At 39.4% G+C, this 25,571-nt stretch overlaps 1 protein-coding gene across 1 annotated transcript in view; it reads right to left on the reverse strand.

Moving 5' to 3' along the window:
* LOC126473153 (phosphoinositide 3-kinase regulatory subunit 4) overlaps positions 1-25,571 on the reverse strand; it is a 200,054-nt gene that overhangs the window by 58,482 nt on the left and 116,001 nt on the right. The window contains exons 14-20 of the mRNA XM_050100014.1: positions 14,564-14,716; positions 5,255-5,374; positions 3,252-3,428; positions 2,913-3,056; positions 2,686-2,786; positions 2,458-2,589; positions 876-973 (exon numbers count right to left, since the gene is read on the reverse strand). Of these exons, the coding sequence (XP_049955971.1) occupies positions 876-973; positions 2,458-2,589; positions 2,686-2,786; positions 2,913-3,056; positions 3,252-3,428; positions 5,255-5,374; positions 14,564-14,716 (925 nt within the window). The remainder of the gene's footprint in view (positions 1-875; positions 974-2,457; positions 2,590-2,685; positions 2,787-2,912; positions 3,057-3,251; positions 3,429-5,254; positions 5,375-14,563; positions 14,717-25,571) is intronic.

The following is a 25,571-nucleotide window of genomic DNA, read 5'->3' on the forward strand; positions in this document are numbered from 1 at the left end:
GCTATTTTGTAGCAAATAGCATGTCACAAACAAGGTTTAACGTAGTTGACAAAATATGTTGCAAGGTTTTTTAATATGTAAGCTAGACAAAAGGCCTGGACAGCCCAATGTGTGGGAAATATGAGAAATTCTGTGCAGAGATGGAGTAATCCATGGAAACAATTATGTCTGGGGAGTAGTATTGGTCTTTAAACATTGTCACCTGCTGTGATGTGGTGCCACTTACTTCACACTGGTGCCATACTAGAGGTGAACTCAGCCCATGGATAAGAATGCACAACCAGCTTCTTCTCTGCACACAAAAATCCAATGATGTTGATTTGGACTTACAGTGACAATCTGTCACATAGAGAACATTGTCTGCTCTGGCAGTTATAATACTAATCTGGTGTTCTGAATGATGTTAATGTGAAGTGTCGTTTACAATATTGAAGAATATGAAAGTTAAACTGACGTATTTGTTGATTTGGTGATGTTAGTTGGAGAACAGCCTCTCTTATAGTTCTATGCATAACTGCCAGGTGAAGGAGAAGGATTGGCACAGCAGAACAGAACCCAATGGTGGGTCCAGTCCACAACTGTGAACACCAACCAAATTATTTCAGGAAATCGTGAGTATTCATAACGAAAAAAGGCAGTGTTGAAAAGTGAGAAATATTTGGGGACCAGTCATGAATGCAACAGTTAATTCAGAAAGTGTAGTGCTTTCCTATACTAAGAGACAAGAAACACTCAAATTTTCAGACTATGGTTATAAAGCAGGACACACTAGAAAAAATGGTGGTAGCTTCGGAGAAATTGAATGGAAACCTCATGGAATACCATTAACATGTAACTAATTGCATAACAAGTAAGTACCCAGTAAGATGTATTACATTGGATGTAAGACCGCTCATGAATACTGTGGTCTGCTTCAATGCTGTGCTGAGGCGATGACTGGGCATCTCCTGTCATGCTACTTGTTGGAGGAGACCTGAAATTAAAATGTGAAGAGAATGGTAGCATAACTTAAAGCCTTATACAAAATGTACTGAAAATTTAATTATGACATCTATTTCAATGTTACAGTTTAAGTTAAATACTAACCAGCAATTCCCATATAACAATATTTTAATCCACATAAAGATTTTTGCATCTTAACTACCAGTCACTATGAGCCATATTACTTTCTTCATCTAACAATAAAATATGAGACCACACACACATACACACACACAAAAGCAATGCATTCCTTTCCATAGGTACCGGAAATTTAGTCAAATGTGATCTGACGCTGGTGCTTGTGATAAGTGCTTGAAAATGACTAACAGTCAAAATCAGCTAACAGCATGTACAGTAGATATACTACAGCCTGTTTGGATCATGTTTTCTTTCTTAAAACGTACTGAGGCTATAGACCCCTAGAAGAACAAAAAATTATCTATGATTCAATTATCGGCTATAGGAGATCAAGTGCCATGCAACAAACTGTTTCCAAAGTTAAGTACAATTTTGTACACAAGTATTAATAAATGTTATTGACTATTTCTTGTCATGGTGCCACATTTATGTTCTAGTGCTGACCTGTCAAGTAAGCGTTAAGAGGATTTTAACTATGTGCTTACAGCCACCTTTTTCGCAAACTAAGTAGAAACAAGTTTTCCACTACCATGGATGTTTGAGCTAAATTGATAACAACATTCAGTTACAACATCCTCAACAGAAGAGTTAACCACTCACCACATAGTTGAGATGAACAGACAACAGGCAAAAAACACAGTTCACCCCATACATACAGAGAAACAAAGAAATATACACACACACACACACACACACACACACACACACATGTATAATTTGATAAATTATCCCAGAACTTCAGCCTGACTCAGCACAAGGACAATGTGTGTGTGTGTGTGTGTGTGTGTGTGTGTGTGTGTGTGTGTGTGTGTGTGTGTGTGTATTTTTTAGACTTGTAAATCTGACGAATGACAGTGGAAGCTTAATTATGAGTTCAATCTTGTTCATATGCCCATCTACTGCTCAAAGCCTTATCTATAAGGCTAGTGGTTACCATTATTCCTTCTACTGTTTGGCACTGTTAACGATATTTTTTTACATAAAATAAAAACACAAAGCTTGGAAATTCTTTTGGTGGCGTTCAGGAGAAATACACTATATGCTACGTTTCACCCACTCCCCTCCTTTCATCTGCACACTCACTTAAGGAACACATTATGATCTCTCATGATAGTCATTCAAATAACACAGATACACATGGAACACATTAAGCTCACAAATGAAAGGATCTTACTTTGGCATTTCAGTATATCTCAAGACAGCCACAACAGTCACAATATTTTGGTTCAAACAAAAGAATAGGCATGAACTCTATAGCTTATGAATTTTAATTTATTATAATGAAAAGAACCAAATCTATAAACAATTCCCGAAGAAATAAATCCCAAAACAACTTACATACTCCCACCATCAGAATATCTTGTGGAAGGGCTTTGTAGGTCTGATGTCCCAAACATTGTCTGCCACTCTTCATTCATCGTTGTCATGTGAGACTCCAAAGCAGGTGGTTTCTTGATACTCTGCTTTTTCCTAAAAATTAATACGTTATTTACTTTTCATTAGGTAAAGATGAGCATGCAGTTCAGAAATATACTTTTCAATCACAGTTGAAACCCTTCTCCTTACCTTGCAATTCCTGCAGCAGCAATGTCTGTCTTGCTAATGTTATCTAGTTTCAGCTGAACCGTGTGGCAAAGAATTGGATTCTTGAGGCTTGATAAATCAATCTGTAACATTCCAAATTACATAAATTACTCTAATGCCTTGACTGGCCCAAAAAATACTTATCACTTAAAAGGAACTTCGAGGTTTTTTCCCCCCTTAAATAATAGCAGCACAGTAAACACAACTACCTTTCCTTCAGAGGCTTTTTGCTCAGCCATCCTTGCCTCAGCTGTGACACGATGTTGGTGAATTTTATTCAAGTGATGCAACATAGCAAAAAGCTGCTCTTCTACTGTTTCATCCATGCCATCAGAGGTCAGTCTTCTGAACAGCTGGGAAAATATTGTATCTCAGCATCAAATGAAGTCAAATGTAGAAAGACAGCTTACAATCTTTTGTGTTGTTTTTATCAAACATGAGTAAGAAAAAGAATTCAAAACATATTTCATTTACACAGAGACATTTTGAAGTACTTTTGATCACTTATTACAGAACTATTAATGAAAAACAATTATGATTTAGCTTACGTTCTTGAGAGATGGGTGCAGCTCAGACTGCTGAGGCACATGGCCAGCCCGCAGCATGCTGCGCATGTTATGCCTCTCTTGTAATGCCTCACTGAGCAAGTCAAAATCAGAGCATCGCAAAACTCCGTCGTACACTTGTCGAGGTATTGGTGGTACCAGCGCATTTAGCAATAGTACCTGGGAATGGTAAAAGCCAACATTTTTTAGTTGCCTACACAGTTAGTGGACTACTTAGGCATTAGTTCCATGAATGATATGCATGACAATTCATTGCGACGTAGAATGTGTCAAATGTTACAAAGTCTCTACATCTGATACATCTTGTATGTGTTCCTACGATTACATATTGATTATATACTTAAGCCTGTCTATCCTAAAGATATAAGAATATATTAAGAGCAAAGTCAAAAAGTAATGCTTCATCTATCTTTCTTTATTTCTTTCTCTTTTTTTCAAATGCAACAACATTGGTTTAAAACTTATGACTTTTCAATACAAAGGTAAAACAAACAGTCCTGCTACCAAAGCACAGATATTTTCACAGCCGCCTCATCTTCAAAGTGAATCCCACATTGAGGTCCTTTTATTGGCCCAAACAAAAGACCGGTGGTGCTAAGTGCACACCTGTATGAGAGACGAGAAAGACTTCCCATCCAAATTTCACAATCTCTTGGTCTTGCATTGTCATACAAAAGAAGAACATCCAGCACAGCTTTTGTTGGGTGAACTTGCAGAAAATGTGCTTTGAGGTTTCTGAGATATTGGACAGAATTTACTGTGCATTCACTGCTCCAAAAAATCAGTCATAATTGTATCCCAGAATACTGTAGCCACAACTTTCCCTGCTTGTCGCACAGTTTTGAACTTTTTTCTTCCTCAGCGAGTTTCTGTGATGCCTCTTTGATTCTGGTTCAAATGAACTCATATTTTGTCTCCAGTCACAATTTTTTCCAGATGCTCCTCTCCTTCCAAACAGAAGCACTGCAAGAGCTGGGAGGCATGTTTTGCCCCCCCCCCTTTCCCCCTCCCCCCCAAACCCTCTTTATTCTGGCCAGTTAACATTCCTGTTACAGAAGTTGCACAAACCTTTGAGTATACCAGTTGGTGAGTTATCATCATCACATTGCCTTTACTGAGGGAGATAATGTGACACAAGTCATCTGCTCTCACCTGGCGATCACCACAAATGGTGTCAGTGACTCGTTGAATGTTATGTGGAGTCACTGCAGTCCTCAGCTTGTCGCTTCATGTTTCATCAGCCGCTGGTGTTTGCCCTACAGCTTCATTACAGCAACAAACTCATCGTCTAAGAGTGCTGATATCCGCTGTTGCATCACTGTACACATTTTTCAGTCTTTCATGAACGGATGTTTCATCTACTGCATTCAAGAATTCTACCACAGAACACTGTCTAATATGAACATTAATGTCAGCCATTTTACAAGCAACTGCAATACTGACATCTATTGGCACAGAAAGTTATTACTGCAGTGGACTGGAGAATAAGCTTTACGGAATAGCAATGAATTCAAATGTTTCACTTAAAAAACTTTATTTAAGGAGGAAAAAAGATAAGGCGGCATTACTTTTTGACCTACCCTCATACTTCTAAGAGAATGACTGTACAAACAAGCAAACATAAAAGTGAAGCAGATCTTTAATATTGTTTGATCACAGAGTTTATGGCTTCATACACTGTTCCTCTGCCATGATAGCAGTGTTCGTTAGGTAGTATATGTTGGAGTAGAACAAACAGTCATTATTACATACATTAATATTTACTGAAAAAAACAGCACATACCCTTAAAGCAGAGAAACTAACTGCATTTTTAACAAAACAAAAACTTAATGACCCTTCATTGTCTTTTTAAATAACAGCAACATCTCAAATAATCCAGTTATACAAATGGAACAAACAAAGGAGCCAGTAAGCATTTGTTTAATTCTCAATATTCCCCCTCAAAACACCAGAGCAACTAGATCAAAGAACTGTTTACTTTTACCTCTTTGTCAGCTTGAATAACTTGGTTCTTAAGATACGGTTGAATAACAGCCATTACTTTACACTGCACATCAACAAGATTTAAAGTGCGAGCTATAGCACTCAAAAATCCCACGACACCCTAGAAAAAGACATTAAAAGATGAAAAACAAAATAAAATTGTTCTATTCTTCATAGCTGCTTAAAGAACTACAAAATACTGAAATATAAGAGATTACAAAATATTTATACACTAACTGTAAGACAAGAGAGCATAATTGATTCCCCCCCCCCCCCCCCCAAAAAAAAAAAAAAAACCTACAGATTCAAAGAAACTTCACTCAAATTGTGCATTAAATGGATGTAATCTGAACAGTTTTGTGCATTGTATATGCTCTGTATCATGTGTCTTTACGATTGCTTGCGATTGCAGTTGTCTTTGATCAACAACTGTCACCTTTCTCACTCTCATTTCATTTCTTGTGGTCTACCTTAACTGTCCATCTCCGTAATTGAGCGGTCAGTATGTCTGATTGCCATATGGAGGACTTGGCATCAGTCTCTTGAAGACAGCTGAGGATCTACTTCAAGGTGAAGTAGGAGTTCCACATATGAAAGCTAAGAGAAGCAAGAAGAATTTAGGGTTTATCAAATACCCCTCTAGTGCTGCTATCCAGTGAGGGCTTTAGCAGAGCATGAAGCAATGGACTAGTGGCAGGCCACTGTCCAACATGGATGACAGCGACACAAGGCTTCATTTTTTATGCATTAAACAAACAATTATAAGTTGTTGTTTGACTCATGTTACTAGATTCCTGAATGTTTCATGTTATTCCTAATTCTTTGGGTCGTACTAACAGGAGATGTCCTTAATGACTTCTTACAAGCCAAGCATAGACCTTTTTTATTCACTACAATAACCAACATAATTAAGTACTCAGTACTCAGGCAGACATTATATGTTCAGAGTTCATCTTTCAAAAAATATGTCAGACTTCTGGTATGGCAGTCCATGAATAGTATCTACTAAGTTTTTCACTCTGTCAGATAAATAATGTGTTTATGCTTCACATAAAAATAGTATATACAAAACAGAAAATTATTTTTCCTTATAAAACCATGGCATTCTGTTCCAACTAACAAATATCCAATAACGAGAGAGATTACAGATCAAGTGTTCTTACAAGACATGAGCAGGAGCAAATCTATGATAATCTATTGTACAATCTAAACCTAACAGGTATAACAAGATGATGAACTGAAGAAAGTATGTGGAAAGACCTGAATGATGTTTTAAATAAGCTGAAATATAAGAGGCCTATCGGTACAAATAACCTAATCTGTAAATTCTTAAATAATCAGCTTTGGAGGTACACTTTCATTTGCTTCTGTTAATTGCCACATGTTGTAGGAAGAAAAAATCCTCAAAAGAATCGAATACAATCAAATTTTTACTGTTTCTCAAACTGATTATGAGGAAAAAACACAAAAATAGGGCATAAGCCCACTGAATTACTGCTATAATATGTGTCTACTATCATAACTGTAAAGATTTAGGTAATATCTAAAGCAACACTAAGAGAGATGCTTGTCACTGAGATAAGGCTGGAATATAATCTCCCCACGAAGGACCCCCTCATGCCCATTTTTTGGAGGTAATTATTCAATGTTTTCAGCAGTGTCATGAAGTTTCTAGGGCAGCGACTGACTCTTCATTGATCTATGACGTTGGGCAAAAATGTGACCAATGTCAACACACATCCCAGCTTTGCCCTTTTGTCCTCTTCCGCATACCCAGATACATCATGCACATGAGTTCAGTGTGCTGAGATTTCCTGAAGCATTGACCGCTGATGTGCAAACTGCACTGGTCATTGTTCTCCAGTCCGCCCCAGTAGCTGAGTGGTCAGCGTGACGGATTGCCGTCCTCTGGGCCCGGGTTCGATTCCCGGCTGGGTCGGAGATTTTCTCCGCTCAGGGACTGGGTGTTGTGTTGTGTTCATCATCATTTCATCCCCATCCGGCGTGCAGGTCGCCCAATGTGGCGCCGAATGTAATAAGACCTGCGATATGGCGGCCGGACCTGCCCCGCGAGGGGCCTCCCGGCCAATGACGCCAAACGCTCATTTCCATTTCCATTGTTCTCCTTGGAAGCATTGCCTGTCTGCTCGGTCATTGATCTGTCCAAGTGCTGACTGCTGCTTCTGTGCAAACTCCGCTGGTCATTGGCCTACTCACGTTGGATCGAAAGGCTATTTACAATTTGTACAGAAACCAGATGGCAGTTATAAGAGTAGAGGGACATGAAAGGGAAGCAGTGGTTGGGAAGGGAGTGAGACAGGGTTGTAGCCTCTCCCCGATTTTATTCAATCTCTATATTGAGCAAGCAGTGAAGGAAACAAAAGAAAAATTCGGAGTAGGTATTAAAATCCATTGAGAAGAAATAAAAACTTTGAGGTTCGCCGATGACATTGTAATTCTGTCAGAGACAGCAAAGGACTTGGAAGAGCAGTTGAATGGAATGGACAGTGTCTTGAAAGGAGGATATAAGATTAACATCAACAAAAGCAAAACGAGGATAATGGAATGTAGGCGAATTAAGTCGGGTGATGCTGAGGGAATTAGATTAGGAAATGAGACACTTAAAGTAGTAAAGGAGTTTTGCTATTTGGGGAGCAAAATAAATGATGATGGTGGAAGTAGAGAGGATATAAAATATAGATTGGCAATGGCAAGGAATGCATTTCTGAAGAAGAGAAATTTGTTAACATCGAGTATAGATTTAAGTGTCAGGAACTCATTTCTGAAAGTATTTACATGGAGTGTAGCCATGTATGGAAGTGAAACATGGACAATAAATAGTTTGGACAAGAAGAGAATAGAAGCTTTCGAAATGTGGTGCTACAGAAGAATGCTGAAGATTAGATGGGTAGATCACGTAACTAATGAGGAAGTATTGAATAGGATTGGGGAGAAGAGAAATTTGTGGCACAACTTGACTAGAAGAAGGGATCGGTTGGTAGGACATGTTTTGAGGCATCAAGAGATCACCAAATTAGTATTGGAGGGCAGCTTGGAGGGTAAAAATCGTAGAGGGAGACCAAGAGATGAATACACTAAGCAGACTCAGAAGGATGTAGGTTGCAGTAGGTACTGGGAGATGAAGAAGCTTGCACAGGATAGAGTAGCATGGAGAGCTGCATCAAACCAGTCTCAGGACTGAAGACCACAACAACAACAGCAACAACAACAACAACAAGTAACACACAATTATTATAAACCACCATATATAACACATAATTATCATACACCCTACACATCCTGATGAGACACAATATAACTCTACATTAACTTCGTGTGATGTCATGACTGTAACCTCAATCCTTTGGCCGTGTTTATGAGAATCACGCCTTGAGATTCTACTACACCTACTACAGGAATAACATGCACACCAGAATGTCTTCAACACAACAACAGAACTTTATTTGATCACACAATGCTTAATACAGACCTCACAAGGATGAATGCTAGCTACTGTGTTCACAAGATTAGGAACACAAGAACAGATCAGCTGTGCTTAGTGAGCATATTGTTTGCTTGCATTACTAGGTACATTGTACATAGGAAGTGACAAAACAAGGAATAAAAGCTCTGCACATCATGAGAACAAAACACTGTGCCCCTAGCAAAATGCACGGAACTACTTGGTGCACACAGGAAAACTGACACTTGTGCACTAACACAACACATACCAGATGACGGCTGCAGTACCGTATTTACTCAAATCTAAGCCGCACTCGAATCTAAGCTGCACCTGAAAAATGAGACTCTAAATAAAGGAAAAAAAAATTTCCCGAATCTAAGCCGCACCTGAAATTTGAGACTCGAAATTCAAGGGGAGAGAAAAGTTTTAGGCCGCACTTCCAAATCGAAACAAAGTTGGTCCATTGTAATATGAGACACAATTTAGGTCGAATGAATGACGATACAGCTACAGTAGTTTGGTTCGAGTCGTAAGCTTAACAGTCAAGCTTTACCAGGTAGCCATTGCTATGCGTCAGGCGCTCCATCCGTATTTATACGGGTACCCTTCCTTTTTTACGTGCTTTGTCTGGTTTGAATCGATTGCTTATTTTGTTTTGATCTGATAAGTGCCGTTTTCTTTGTTATAGGTGTTTACGTCACTCTAAGCTGAAAATGCAATACTGTACTGTGTCATGCATTGTTTGTCGCATTCTGATAGTGCGTGTTTACAGCCTGTCGCCGCTCGCAGAATGGCTTGCTTTTGTGCTCGCTACCGCCGCGTGCAATTAAAAAAAGAGAGAGAGGAATAGTCTCATTAGTGTAACAATGGCAAGAGACTGCTATTTGTTGTTACTTACACTGCTGCTTTCTGTGATAATGATCAACAAGAACCAAATAATAGACTTCGTATGATAGAACATGTTCTAATTGAGAGTTAGGCGAAAATTTTTTCCGTTTGAAAATCTTTGCGGCCGCTTCTTTAGTACATCAAATTCTGCACAGAAATTATAGTCATCTTAGATTTAAAAATCTAGTCAGTTGCCGTGCTTTGTTTCTAACTGTATCACTATTAGGCATAAGAATAATATGAATATAAACATGACACGATACGTATATTCTTCCGCGTTTGCTGTTGTCTCACTCTATTTTCGTAGTTTATTAGGCAGACAGCATTTAAATGAGATAGCAGCAAACACGAAAGAATACATGACAAAATGTTTATATTCGTATTATTCTTATGGTGAAGAGAATACTGCATGTGATTCACATTTCATCAGGTTCCTATTAGCAACCATCTCTTCTCACCGGGTAGGAAAAAATTCAGAACGTAGAGTTGGCCATATTGATAAACATCCCAAACAGTCTTGCCAGTCGGATTTTCGTAGTACATTGAAATTCTGCTACATTCAAAGATGAACAATATGGAATTTGTATTTACTTCGTTGGATAATGTGTGAAAATGCAGTGGTCGAAACTCGGGGGCAGAGAAAAAAAGCTCGTCTTCCACCCTTTTTTTTATTTATTTACTGACGCAGAGGTTTTGGCGGCAGTATTTATCTTTGTGCCTACAGAGCATGCCTGTGTAGCGCTACATATATTCGAAGGCAGAAGTTAGTTGGGCGGCACCTACCAACATTTTTCAGAACTTGCGCTTCCTTTGCACTTGATTCTAAGCCGCAGGCGGTTTTTTGGATTACAAAAACCAGAAAAAAAGTGCGGCTTAGATTCGAGTAAATATGGTAGCTACAATCGTTTTGAGTGTTGCAATAGTTGAAATCCAACCACATTCATGGTACAATCAGTACCCTGACCTTTGCAACACGTACGAGGGCAGTTCAATAAGTAATGCAACACATTTTTTTTCTGAGACAGGGGTTGTTTTATTCAGCATTGAAATACACCAGGTTATTCCCCAATCTTTTAGCTACACAACACTATTTTTCAACATAATCTCCATTCAATGCTACGGCCTTACGCCACCTTGAAATGAGGGCCTGTATGCCTGCACGGTACCATTCCACTGGTCGATGTCGGAGCCAACATCGTACTGCATCAATAACTTCTTCATCATCCGCGTAGTGCCTCCCATGGATTGCGTCCTTCATTGGGCCAAACATATGGAAATCCGACGGTGCGAGATCGGGGCTGTAGGGTGCATGAGGAAGAACAGTCCACTGAAGTTTTGTGAGCTCCTCTCGGGTGCGAAGACTTGTGTGAGGTCTTGCGTTGTCATGAAGAAGGAGAAGTTCGTTCAGATTTTTGTGCCTACGAACACGCTGAAGTCGTTTCTTCAATTTCTGAAGAGTAGCACAATACACTTCAGAGTTGATCGTTTGACCATGGGGAAGGACATCGAACAGAATAACCCCTTCAGAGTCCCAGAAGACTGTAACCATGACTTTATCGGCTGAGGGTATGGCTTTAAACTTTTTCTTGGTAGGGGAGTGGGTGTGGCGCCACTCCATTGATTGCCATTTTGTCTCAGGTTCGAAGTGATGAACCCATGTTTCATCGCCTGTAACAATCTTTGACAAGAAATTGTCACCCTCAGCCACATGACGAGCAAGCAATTCCGCACAGATGGTTCTCCTTTGCTCTTTATGGTGTTCGGTTAGACAACGAGGGACCCAGCGGGAACAAACCTTTGAATATCCCAACAGGTGAACAATTGTGACAGCTCTACCAACAGAGATGTCAAGTTGAGCACTGAGTTGTTTGATGGTGATCCGTCGATCATCTCGAACGAGTGTGTCCGCACGCTCTGCCATTGCAGGAGTCACAGCTGTGCACGGCAAGCCCGCACGCGGGAGATCAGACAGTCTTGCTTGACCTTGCGGTGATGATGACACACGCTTTGCCCAACGACTCACCGTGCTTTTGTCCACTGCCAGATCACCGTAGACATTCTGCAAGCGCCTATGAATATCTGAGATGCCCTGGTTTTCCGCAAAAGAAACTCGATCACTGCCCGTTGTTTGCAACGCACATCCGTTACAGACACCATTTTAACAGCTCCGTACAGCGCTGCCACCTGTCGGAAGTCAATGAAACTATACGAGCCGAAGCGGGAATGTTTGAAAATATTCCACAAGAAATTTCCGGTTTTTTCAACCAAAATTGGCCGAGAAAAAAAATGTGTTGCATTACTTATTGAACTGCCCTCGTATCAACCCCTTTGCAATACATATCAAACCCACCTAATTCCTCAACTGCTACTCCTTCCTTGCCTTCTCCTGCTGCTTCTACTTCTTTTTCTTTCATTCTTTTTTTCTCAAACTCTCTGCAAATGCTACCTACAAGTACCCCTCTCCTTTTAATGGGCTCCCCAGTTTCAATATTCTTTTCATGGCATTTACCTCTGAACCCCGGCCCCAATTTTCTTAAATTTACCTTGTAACTTTTACCTCTTCCCTATAATCCTTGAATGTTTTGCTGTCAACTATTATTCTCTATTTGAATGAGTTCCCCAATGGTGCTTTACTGAGTTTTTCTAATTTGAATTCTGTTTATGACACTTCACTGGCTCAACAACCTTTCAACTTAATTATTTATCTATGTTGACCACAAAATCTGATGTACTTATCTGGGTGTATACGTGCGCACGGAAAAAAAATTCCCGAATTTTTCCCAGGTAAAAAATACATTTTTTCCCAGGTGAAAATACACTTTTTCCGTGTTAAGTGACCGTACATTTTCCCACAGAACTGTACAACTTATCAATCCTTTGAATGGTTAACATTTTATACACTGGCATAGAACTTCTCATTGCCACTTTAGAATAAGAAACCCAGCAAAAAAAAAAAGTCTTGGAAAGATCTTTGATGTGCAGATTTTGATGCCCTTTTTGTAAGACAATCATAGCTCATGTCACGTGATTTTGCTAGCCACTGACAACAGATATTCAGAACATAGGAGATGTGATGTAGTCAGCCAATAGCAACATCACTGTTAATTAGTGTGAACAAACAAATAGGGCAAGTTAAAGGTTTAAATTAATACACATAGTGTAGCTACAAGAAAAGCTAAGCTTTCACATTTCTTTGAGTGTGTTACACTTTATGAGACTTCACACAAATGAGCCAGTAAAATTTAAAATAATGACATGAATATCTGGTCTTATGGACTCAAAATTCTTCTAAGTGCCCAGTTGTCAAAATGTTAAGTTTTAAATGAGAGTCAAACACTCTGTGATTTAAGAAATTTATTGCCCATTCTCACACGTAATGTAATTCATCTTGCATAAAAGAAAATTTACTTTGTAAGTAATGCTTTTCAAACCACCATTCGCAACATTTTCCCGAGACCTGTTAGAAGTAGGTTCATTTCAGCAGTTGCCAGAGAGCACCAGGAAACATGCGTTACAGTGCTTGCACAGCTACGATGGTATACGAAGCATGTTTGTTCGTATGTGTACAGCATTAAGACAATTTACATTATGTCGTAAAAGAAACAGGACATCAGTGGATACTCCAAGAGCATCAAAATTTCTTAAACCATACCAAAATGTATAATTTGACTTGAAGCGCACATTGGTTTGTCTGGATTCACAGTGAAGTAGGCCCCAATCTGATATTAAGCTTTTCAGTGTGGTTTTCTGGTTGTAAATTTTCTTGGAATACCAGTACTGTACTATCACATGTTTGGTTCTTTATTATGGCATAATTCCATACAAGTCAGAAGATGAAATGTGCACTTGAAATTCAGTGAACAGTTGGAACTAGCCTATACTTTGGTATAAAATGCTTCATTTCGAATAAATTGACTGCCTCAGCAGAAAAGATTAATAAAAGCCAAATTTCTTTAACAAACTGACAAATATAACTTCATTGTTATGTAAGACAATTATTGCTTGACTGCCAAAAGCGTGGAAATAAAATAAAATTAGAGAACTGAAAATAGTAATATATTTCAACCTGTAGATGAAGAGGACACAGCAAAATCACTAAATGCAAACACAGTGACATGGAGACTAACCCCCTCCCCACTACAACTCAGACTGCTCTGCACATGTGCGAATCTGCCAGCTTGGGCACACCAGAAAAGTTTTTCCAGTCTGAACTGCACATGTGCATGAGCCTACTGGCAACTGCTCAAATGAACCTAATGTAAACAGTTGTGATGGCACTCTCATCGGAAGTAGTTTGTTGTTACAAAGTGTGCGCAGTCTTCATTCTAAGGCCTTTGACAAATTTTGCTGTTGGCAGACGCTTGTGTGTGCATGGTGTTTTGTCGTTGTAAATGGTGCAATTTCTTTACAACTATAGTTTTTTTTCTCTCTTTTATGTTTTAGTGCTGCAGTATTATTCTGCAGTTGCGGGATACAGTAATATTCTTTGTTGGAGTATCAGTCCTTACCAATCAAAATGACAAAAATTTAGCTGAAAACTAAAACAATGAACAATTCCCAGAATTCCGAAAAATTCCCAGGTTTTCTCCTGGCTGAAAAAATTCCTGGGTTTTGCCCAGATTTCTTGGTTGTCCCAGGTCATATACACCCTGACTTATTCTTCCCAATGGCAAATCTTTACATTTTTCCTCATTTTCACCTTTCTTTTAACACTCATTTCAGCACACTAAGACGCAACTGAGATTTGTAATTTTGATGGCTACAACAATTTTCTAAATCATTAACTGAGTTTGCAACTTCACTGTTGGACTTCATCCTTTCAAAATAAACAAAAAATATGGAAGAATAGTATTATAAGCTGCACTAATGACTTACACAAAATTAAAGACTTAAGCAAAATTCCATGGAAAGGTAGCAATACTCACTATAAAAGATAATTTTATGTTGCTGAGAGGTTACCTGAATGATCCAAAGATTAGGATGGACTAAGAAACATGTTGTATCCTTGAGGAGCTCATACAATGCACTCTTCTGCAAGAGGCTCAGTTCAGTGAGTGCTTTCATTGCATTTATAGCCTTGACAATAACAAATTCTTCAGGATCAGTCAAACCCTATAAAAAATGTTAAATACTTTCAGAAAACATTCCAAACATTACACTACACCAATATTGTACTCCATACAAATTTATAGGAAAATACACAATCCATACATATTAAAAATGATACGTGTATGTGTGTACATTTTACATCTCCTAAACAAATGGACTGATTTCAATCAAATTTGGTACACATATTCCTGACTATCAGGCAACAGTCACTGTGACAGTAATTCAGAAAAAATGACACCCTAAACAATGAGATGTGTAGAAAACTGCTACATCATGCATGACTAGGGACAGGAAAAGCTTGCATAAATGACAACGTGAAAAATAACACCAAATTCATGATTTTGAGCAAAATAACATGAAGTTGGCAATTTTTACGAGATATCTTGACATTTATAATTTTGTAGTATTTAAGTTTTATAAATTTGAGGACAGTAGTTCACTATTATTCAGAACTGATAGTTATGGAATGTTAACATTCCATTCTGACTTTTAATCATGGCTGAGGTTCGTGTAATCTTAGAGCCAGTTCATTTCCCATGTAGTGAACTTCAATGTCAACAAAAATAACTCTGAAATTAGCAAAAATAACACAGAATTTGGCATAAAAACACTAAATTTGCCAAAAAATAATCTAGAACTTGACGAAAAGAAGCAAATTTGACAAAAAGCAGTAGCAAATTTAACAAAAACAGTGAATGTGGCGAAAATCTCAAAATTTGGCAAAATAAACAACAAATTATGCAAAATAAACATCATCAGATTTCCAAAAAAAAAAACATTGAATTTGGCAAAACAATAACAACAAATTTTATACAAAAACACCGAACATGGCAAAAAAATTGACACAATTTGGCAAAAAAAAATGAATTAAAAAAAAACACTAAATTTGGCAAAAACATAATATTGAACTTAGCAAGAAAAATAATACCACATCTGGAAAGAAAAATAACACCTAATTAGATAACGAAATCAAATTTGACAAAAGAATAAGCAAAAATCAACACCTAAGTTGTAATAAACAACACCTACATTGGAAGAAACAACACCAAATTTACCAAAAAATAACACCAAATTTATCAGGAGACAACAGATTTGGTGAAAGAAGATTACACAGTATTTGGAAAAAACACCACCGACTTTGGCTGAAAATGATGTCAAATGTGGCAAGAAAAGACAGAAGTTGACTAAAAAGTACGCCGAATGTGACAAAATGTACCGAATTTGGCAAAAGTATTAAGTAATATGCAAACAGGAAATGAATCCGGCAAAAAATAACACCAATTTTGGCAAAAAATATCACTGAATGTGGCAAAAATAGCACTGAATTTGGCTATAAAACAAAATTATTTTTTCCTTTCCCTATGCTTGACATTTAGATTTATTACTTCTGGCTACTAATTCTATTTGCAAAAAATTTCATAGACAGTATCCACGTATGCCACTGAATGCACCAACACAAGTATATCATTGTATAATAAAGAGTTCAGGATGTATGATGTCATAAACACTAGATGTGTTGCTACATCATGCATGAAGTTTTAATACATTTATTCTTTACTACAAGACACTCCTGTAGTCGAATCAAGTTAAGGAATCCCGAGTCAAGTTAAGGAAATCCCTGATATCTGTCACCACTTTTGACAGCTTTCAACTGTGTGCACAAATGGCGGTAGGTGAAAACAATAGCTGTCTACAGTGCTACGAAGACAAAATCATGTTGCAGACACGTGAAACAGCTGTGCCCACCCTACAAAATTTCAAAGGTGTTTTCACAATTACACAGAAATTTTTTTTTAATTTACACACTACAAATGTAGTTCATGCAATAAAGAAGTGAAAGTCATTACATGGGAAATGAGATGCCATGACCAAACCAGGTCATGAACCCAGATCTCCTTTCTTATTGCGAACAGTTGCCTTAACCATCAGGATATCTGAGCATGCCTCAACAGCAATCAAGCTATTCCCACATACCCCATGGGAGAATCTCTGACAGTAGTGTTCCGAAATGAACATGGAAACATCAATGGCACTGAAAGTTTATGTCTGGCCTGAAAGTATAGATAGGTCTAATGGTTTAAGAAGTTCCCCATTATAAACAGGAAATCCAGATTCAAGTCCTGGCCTGGCATAAATTTTCAACTGTCACCATACACTTGCTGCAATACAGATTTAGCAAATCTGAAATTTTACCTTGATATCATCCCATATCATTCATCTTCAGTGATTTCAATGTTGTCACTCTGTTCACTTCATTTCAGTGCATTTAAATCAATTCAATTGTTACATTCATTCAATTACAACAACATTTTAAAAACATATGGTATATCTCAGTTTGCACAGGTGGGGAACAATTAATTCGATGATTAGGGAAATATTGGGAGAAGGAAGAAGGGAAAGGAGAAGAAAAAGAAAAGAAATAGTCAGCAGCAAGAAAAAGTGTTTAGCACCTTCATTTTTAACCTCCAAAAAAGATTTTTTCACCATGTTAAATTTCATTACCTACAATAAAACATTTTTTCTAACAATGCATTTAAACTAAATGAAATTCTCTTGCAATAATAATGACAAACATCATTCAATAAAATTTTAAAAACAACAGATGTGCCAATCACTTCTGAAAGTCTGCTCTACATGGATTAGTTTCCAGTAGTGTAAGTGAAGATAAGCAGATTTGTATATTTCTCCTCTTCCCTACTTTTTAGTTGTAAATCTACCCCACCTTCAAACAGCTATTTGTTAATGGTTCCGTAATGTCTACAATGTTGGATGAGAATTACTTTTATGATAATAACCATAAATACCATAACATAAATGTTTTGGCAAGGCAGCCACAAATTACTGTCCAACAACATTCTTTCCTTGTTACCTATCATCATCATTAGTTGCTGGATCCCATAACATTCTCGACCCAAGGACAGATGCAAATATTTTCTACATTCCACATCCTTTTACAACCAGTTTCAGTGTGAGCAAATACCAGGACACCAGTTGCTGTGGGTGCAATTAAAGTATAGCCCACTATAAACTAAAACTGGATCCAGGCAACATGGCAGGATGAAGGGAAATTTTATATGGAACTGAAATCATGCTATATTGTTGGGTTATGACAGGACTGCTTTTGGATATGTTCTACAACCATTAATAAGTGGGCGTACGCCCAAAAAAATTGAGCATTTAAGTGTTGTAATTAGATGAAGCTGCACTGCTCAGCTGACTGACATTGGCTTCTACCTGCGTTTTCCAAGATACAATTAGCCACATTTTACACAATAATATAGATATTTATCTATTCAAGTGATAAAGTTTGTTAAAGACACTGGAATTATTCTATCATGATGCAGCAGCATGTGCTGCTTTGAAACTTCAGACAGGTTAAAACTGTGTGCCAGACTGGACTCTACCTCAGAACCTTGCCTTTTGCACAAAATGCTTTTACCGACTGAGATATCCACACACAATTTGTCATCCATCATACTTTCAGTTCTTCAGAACCTCTCTTTGACTTTCCTGGTTTCATAGATGCTTTCCCGCACACCACACTTGACATGCACTCCTGGAAGAAAGGATCTCACAGAGAAATGGCTCAGCTACAGCCTAGGTGTTATTTACGGAGTGATCTTTCACTGTGTACCAGAAAGTGCTCTGTTTTGTAGCTTGCTGACAGATGACAAAAGCATCTCAGACTGGGATCGAGTTCCAGCAAGAGACATTGTTTTAACCTGTATCTATGTCAACTCTCTGCAAACCAAAATGAGGTGTATGACAGAGGGTACTTTCCATTGTACAATGTATTACGGTTTCTTCCCAATCATCTTTAACTATCGAATGCAAAAATAATGACTGCCTAGATGCCTCCATCTGTATGTGGGCTGATGAATCTAACTTGTATTCAGAGCCCCTGTGGGAGAGACACACAGGGGCTGTAATACATTCAGTTTCAATTTCCCAGATTCTTCACTTAATACTGCCACCTAAAACTTCATAGGTAGGGTTTGACAGCATAGTTGACAGCTATCTTCAAATGTCTGGCAGTTCAACATTTTCGAGACACTCTCCCAGAAATCAAAGAAACGAGACTGTCTACGTTGCCCTTTTTTGTATATGTTCCATTTCCCCTGTTAGTCCTATTTAGTATGAATTCCACATGCTTGAGCAACATTCAAGGACAGGTCACACAGCCGTTTTCTAGGCGATCTTCTTTGCAGACTGCCTGCATTTTCCCTCTACCTTATTAATCAAACAAGATGAATGAGGCCCACGGGCATACACACTGGGCCCACAAGGTGTTCCTAAATCTGTCATAAAATTACAAAATAGCACATACTCCACCACAGAGAGAAAGTTTCATACTGGGAAAAACTCCCAGGCTGCAGCTAAGCCATTTCTCTATAGTATTCTTTCTTTTAGGACTGCTGAGCCAGTGAGGGAGGAGCGCTTTGTGAAGTTTGGGAAATTGGAGAGATTTACTGATAGAATTGAAGCTGTGAGTGTGGACTGTGAGTCATGTCTCGAGGACAGTCAGTAAGAGCATTGTTCACAGAAGAGCTGTTTCTGAGCTACTGCCCTGACCTGCAACACAGTCTTCATAAATCACAAAGTTTCTTAAAGAAACATTACGTGAGTTGAAGGTGATTCTGTGAAGAACTTTATTATTTAATTAATAGTGATGACAATGGAAACAATTTATGGATGAATGATGTTCATTTTCACTTGTTGGTTATATCAACAAGCACACCTATGAAGGTTGGAGTTATGGTAATTGCATCAACAACTTCTTCACTTTATAAAAGTTTGTGTGTGGCATGTCATGTCTCCACCAGGGATATTAGCACCCCACTACTTTGAAGACATTCTTGGAAACAAACTGACAGAGTCTTCCCAGAAATGCAAATTTGTCAGAAAACATTTTTTTACTATGTGATTTTCACATTAACAAAGTAAAGGGATACTTTTCTACAGGAATGAACAATACTTTACAAAAGGAGTAAGGACGAATGTTATTCATGGTTCATTTTCAAGTAATCTAATTTGTCAAAATGGGGAAACTGCATGTTTCCTTCCTGTGATGTTAGAATTGTTTCTGTGTAATGTAAAATGTGTCTCTCTTGCTGATTGTCATACAAAACCAACATAAGCTACTTTTAATGACTCATGAGCCCCCATATGCATCAGCACAAATAAAAAAAATTGAAAAGCAAGAAAAACTCCGTTCATAGCCACTCCTTAACACATGATAGGATTTCTAAAATGTCGGTTATGTCGCAGCCCAGGGGCCAACCAATGCACCTGTTGAATTAACCCTAAATAAATTCAGTTACACATTCAACATACGCAGCTAGGAATTTGCGGCAAAATAATTTTCACAGCTCACATCATTTCATAATTTTTAACAAACTTCAAACATTCACAAAAATAATTGAAGCTCCTTTAGACCCAAGTCTAAAGTTAAAGTTCAGTAATCGCAAACAAAAGAAATTCTAATTGTAGATCACTCCTGAAGTCAACCGCAGAAAAGTTTTTAAAATTTAGACTATGTTGCCCAACCCCAAACATTCAGAGAACACATGTTGAAAATATTTTAAAGTATTAACTATCAACAGATACAAATATCAGAAGTCCCCAATGCAACCTGTTCACCTGATGTGAAATCTTCTAAATCCACACAGCTGAAAATGTTTCAGTGTACACTATCAGCTGAAAATGTTTCAGTGTTCACTATAAAAACACGTGAAAATCACTGATCAACAACCAAATACTTAGAAATACTTCCGATACACTCGTGAGGTGACTTACTGCTGCTCACACACCTTGTCTCTTCCAGATCTGAACCTCAACTGCCAGATGAATGAAAAGTGCCCCCACATGAAAATGGCCCCTGTCCTTTATACTTTCGCATTGATGTGACTCAAATTTGCACACTTCTGACTTCCAATAACATAATCAAAACTATACATTTAGTGTTACGCGCATGTATTATATATCAATTAGGGTGTAAATTTCATCAGCTTTGTAATGGTGATTGTAGTTTTTAGGTAACTCAAATGGTTTAGTCACAAATAATGTTTTTGTCCAGGTAGACACTACTTTGCACCTTTATGCTATCAATAAAAATACACAATTACAACCGATTAACCTCATACATCCCTTGTAATATCTCTTTATTAATGGTGCTGCAAATTGCAATATTTCCTATTTTACTTAAGGGATAATTCAAGTTTTTGTGCTCACAATGTAATTCCAGTCTGTAATTTAAAATATGCGATATTCACAAAAATCTACTATAGCAATCCAATAGCACTCATAGAGATCAATCCATAGGCACTATATCTGTAAGAATCACTTAAGTCATTCTTCGGGTATTAATTTTTAAAGGTCATTTTATACATAAAATACACTGAGGTGACAAAAGTCATGGGATATACGCATATACAGATGGGCAGCAGTATTGGCTACACTAGGTACAAAAGGGCAATGCATTGGCAGAGCTGTCATTTGTACTCAGGTGATACATGTGAAAAGTTGTTCGATGTGATTATGGCTACATGACGGTAATTAACAGACTTTCAACGCGGAATTGTAGTCGGAGCTACATACATGGGACATACCATTTCAGAGATCAGTATGGAATTTAATATTCCAAGATCCACAGTGTCAAGAGTGTACTGAGAATACCACATTTCAGGCATTACCTCTCATCACATACAATACAGTGGCTGACGGCCTTCACTTAACGACCGAGAGCAGCATAGAGTTGTCAGGGCTAACAGACAACAACACTGCAAGAAATAACCACAGAAATCATTGTGGGATGTGTGATAAACATATCCATTAGAACAGTGTGGTTTGTTGTTTGCTTTGTTTTAGGGCACAAAAACAACTAGTGTCGTATGCACCCACACCAGATTTCTAGAACACTAAGACAAAGAGAAGAGTTAAAAACGACTACACGTGATGGAAGAGAAGACAGCTAAAAACAAGTACGTGGTGAAAGTTCTATAAAATACACCATAGAGAAATGGAGGCCATGAATTAAAAATTAAATGGCCTTTGCCATATTGCTATGACAAATAAAAAGTAAAAAGCGTTCGACAGCCTGTGCGTTGTTCACTAAAACAGCCGGTAACTCAGACGGCAAACGACAGACGAGAACATAAGTGGTTAAAAAAAGGGGCATTCTGTCAGGAAATTGCAGACCATCAAAGGTTGAGCACAACAAGTACAAAGTGGTGGGGGAGCACCACTTAACAAATGGCAATGGCTAAAAAGACTGTGCCTAATAAGCAAACTAACTAAAATGATCTCCTCACAGGGAGAGGGCCTAGAGGTGGTCGTCCAAGCTGCTGGGAGAGGCTTAATAACCCGAAGCTTGTTCCCATGAAGTAAGGACAAGTGGTGATGCCAAAGTGACACCTTCTGTCGACAGATGGAAACACAGAGATCATCAGAGGGAATGTAAGAAGTAGCAGGCTGAAGTATGAGGACTGCAGCCTTGGCAGCAGCATCAGCGGCCTCGTTTCTTGTCAGAACAATGTGACCAGGAACCCACATAAACATCACAGTGGCTCCATCAAGGGTGAGCAAGTGACAGCTCTCCTGGACCCATTGCACTAAGGGATGGACAGTGTAAGCACACACAGGATTTGAAGGGCACTGAGAGAGTCAGAGCAGATGATGCAATTGAAAAGCCTGTGTTGTCAGATGTAATGTATGGCCTGATACAGGGCAAAGAGCTCTGCTGTAAATAATGAGCAGTGTTCTGGAAGCCGACAGCAAAAGACGTCAGTGCCAATGATTAAGGCATATCTGGCACCACGGTCAGTCTGCAAGCCATCAGCGTACACAAAGGTACTACCGCAAAGTTCCATGCGCAGGTCGTGAAACTAAAGGCAACAAAAGCAAGGCTGAAGTACTCCTTAGGAAGCGAATGAAGGCCAAGGTGAACATGGGCCGCAGCACGAAGCCAAGATGGTGAAGGGTTTACACCCATCAGGAAAGTTGCAGATACCGTGAAGTTAAGCTACTGGAGTAAGAACCAAAAGTGAACTCCAGGAGGTAACAGAGAAGAGGGATGTGCCCCATATTGGTGATCAAAGGAATCTTCAAAGAAGGAATTGGTGGCCACGTCTGGCAGACAAATAGCATGCATATCTGCTGAGTAGAAATTCACTGTGATTCACTGTGGTAGGACAATGGTAGTTCTGCAGCTTCTGCATACAGACTCTCAACCAGGCTAGTGTAAAAGGCACCAGAAGTCAAACGGATGCCATGATGGTGGATAGTGTGGAGACGGCATAAGGGGAACGGATGTGCAGATGCATAAACAAAACACCCACAGTCTAGTTTCAAACGGACAAGGGATCAGTACAAACAGAGAAGGGTGGGTTGATCTGCTCCCCAGGAAGTACCACTGAGGACACGTGGGAAACTGAAGAACTGCGTACTACGGGCTGCCAGGTAAGGCACATGGGAGGACCAAGAAAGCTTCCTGTCAAGCATGAGTCCCAGGAATTTTGTAGTTTCAACAAATGGAAGAGCAACAGGCACAAGATGTAAAGACGGTGGAAGAAACTAATTGTGCCACCAGAAATTCATACAAACGGTTTTGTCAGTGGAAAAATGAAAGCCAATGTCGATGCTCCACGAGTAAAGATAATCGAGACATCGCTGAAGACAATGCTCCATGAGACAGGTCCATGGAGAACTGCAATAGATGGAAAAATCATCAATGAAAAGGGAGCTGGAGATGCCTGATGGGAGTCAGGCAATTATAGGGTTAATGGTGATAGCAAAGCGGATGATGCTCAGGACCGAACCCTGAGGCACACCGTTTTTCTGTAGAAAGGTATCCAACAAGGCAGAACCCACACATACCTTGAAAACTGAGCCTTTTCAAAATTCCTGAAGGGAACGGGGCAGGCAGCCACGGAAGTCCCACTTGTAGACAGTACAGAGGATACCAGTCCTCCAGCAGGTATCGTAGGCTGTCTCCAATTTGAAAAACAAGGCCACAGTCTGTGGTTTCCATAGAAAACCATTCTTGGCATGAGTGGATAAAGTGACGAGATGGTCAACTGCAGAACAGCGTGCTCGAAATCCACACTGTGCAGGGATTAGTAAATTGCGAGACTTGAGCCACCATACCAGCCAGGCATGAATCACATGTTCCATCAGCTTGCAAACACAACTGGGGAGAGAAATGGGGTGGTAGCTAGAAGGAAGGTGTCTGTCCTTACCAGGCTTAGGTACGTGTATAACAGTGGCTGGGAAATGTGCCCTCTGCAGTTGTATGTATGAAGCAGGAAGTGCTTGACCACAAGATAAAGGTGCTGCAACATCTGAATATGAACGTCATCTGGCCCTGGCACGGAGAACCAGGATGAAGTGAGAATATGATCTAGCTCCGTCATAGTAAAGACGGCATTGTAGAACTCACGATTCTGAGAAGAGAAGGGTATCGCCTGAGCCTATTCCACTCATTTTAGCAATAGGGTCCACAATGACATCATCTGCTACTGCCAGGTGAGAAATTGGGGAATTGATCATCATGGTCCAAGAGAGCCGTCAGAGGTGGGGGAGTGGAACTGTTAAAAGAACTAGTGAATGAAATCCAGCTGGCTTTATAGCTGTCCCGAAGAACATGACAACACTATGCACAGAACTGTTTATAATGAATGCAGTTTGCCATCGTAGGATGACGGTTGAAAATGTGGAGAGCACATCTCTGTGCACGAATTGCATTGTGGCATGCCTCAGTCCACCAAGGGACCGGGACACAGCATGGTAAAGAGGAAGTGCGAGGAATGGAACATTCTGTGGTGGTAAGGATAACATTTCTAAGGTATTCTATCTGGTCATTACAACTGGGGAAATGTTCGTCGAAGGTCACCACGGAGGAGTAAAGACTCCAGTCAACCTTAGTAAGCTGCCATTTGGGTTGCACATAGGTGGGGTAGAAGCCAGCAAATGGATAGCACACAGGAAATGGTCACTCGAGTATGTGTCAGAGAGAAGGGACCACTCGAGATGATGGGCAAGCTGGGCAGTGCAGAAGGATAGGTCCAAATGGGAACAGGTGTGCGTGGAGTCTGAAAGAACACAGGTCCTCCTGTATTAAGGCAGAGGAGGTTAAGTTGATTGAGAAGGTCAGGCAAGAGGGCACCTCTCAGACAGGTTCTGGGAGAACCCCAAAGGGGATGATGCACATTAAAGTTACTGAGCAGCAGAAAGTGGTGAGGTAGCTGCTCAGTGAACTGGACGAAGTCTGTCCTGATAACATCGAATGATAGAGGGAAGTAAATGGTACAAAGGGAAAAGGCCAAGTGAGGAAGGACAAGGCAAACAGCAACAGCTTGAAGGTGGGCAGTCAAAAAGATGAACTGACTATGAACGTCATCCTGTATGAGCAGCATGACTCCCCCCACGTGACGAAATGCCGTCCTCAGTGGGAAAGTCAAAACAGATCGGGAAGAAATGCAAGAGCTCAAAGCAATCATGAGGGCGCAATTTTGTTTCCTGAAGGGAGAGAACAAGTGGACACTGCAATTCTAAGAGCAGCCATAAATCCTCTTTCTTGGATCGAAGACCGCAATGTTCCATTGGATGGGAGTCATGATGAAGAAAAACTGAAGAGATGTCACATTGGCGGCTGCCGAGTGACAGCCATTGAAGACTTGTTGCTACAAGGCAGAAAGGCTGGAGGATCCTGCTCCATGAGGTCTACACAAGCATCGGCATTCTCTTTCTGTATGCCTGCAGAGTCCAGGGCAGAAAAAGGATTGGAGGTGCACAGTGGCGAGACGGAGGTTGGCCGGGCGAGGGTATCATGTGGCAACACCATCAAAGAGGATCCTAGAGT

Source organism: Schistocerca serialis, chromosome 4 (genome assembly GCF_023864345.2).
Source record: "Schistocerca serialis cubense isolate TAMUIC-IGC-003099 chromosome 4, iqSchSeri2.2, whole genome shotgun sequence".
Classification (NCBI taxonomy): domain Eukaryota; kingdom Metazoa; phylum Arthropoda; class Insecta; order Orthoptera; family Acrididae; genus Schistocerca; species Schistocerca serialis.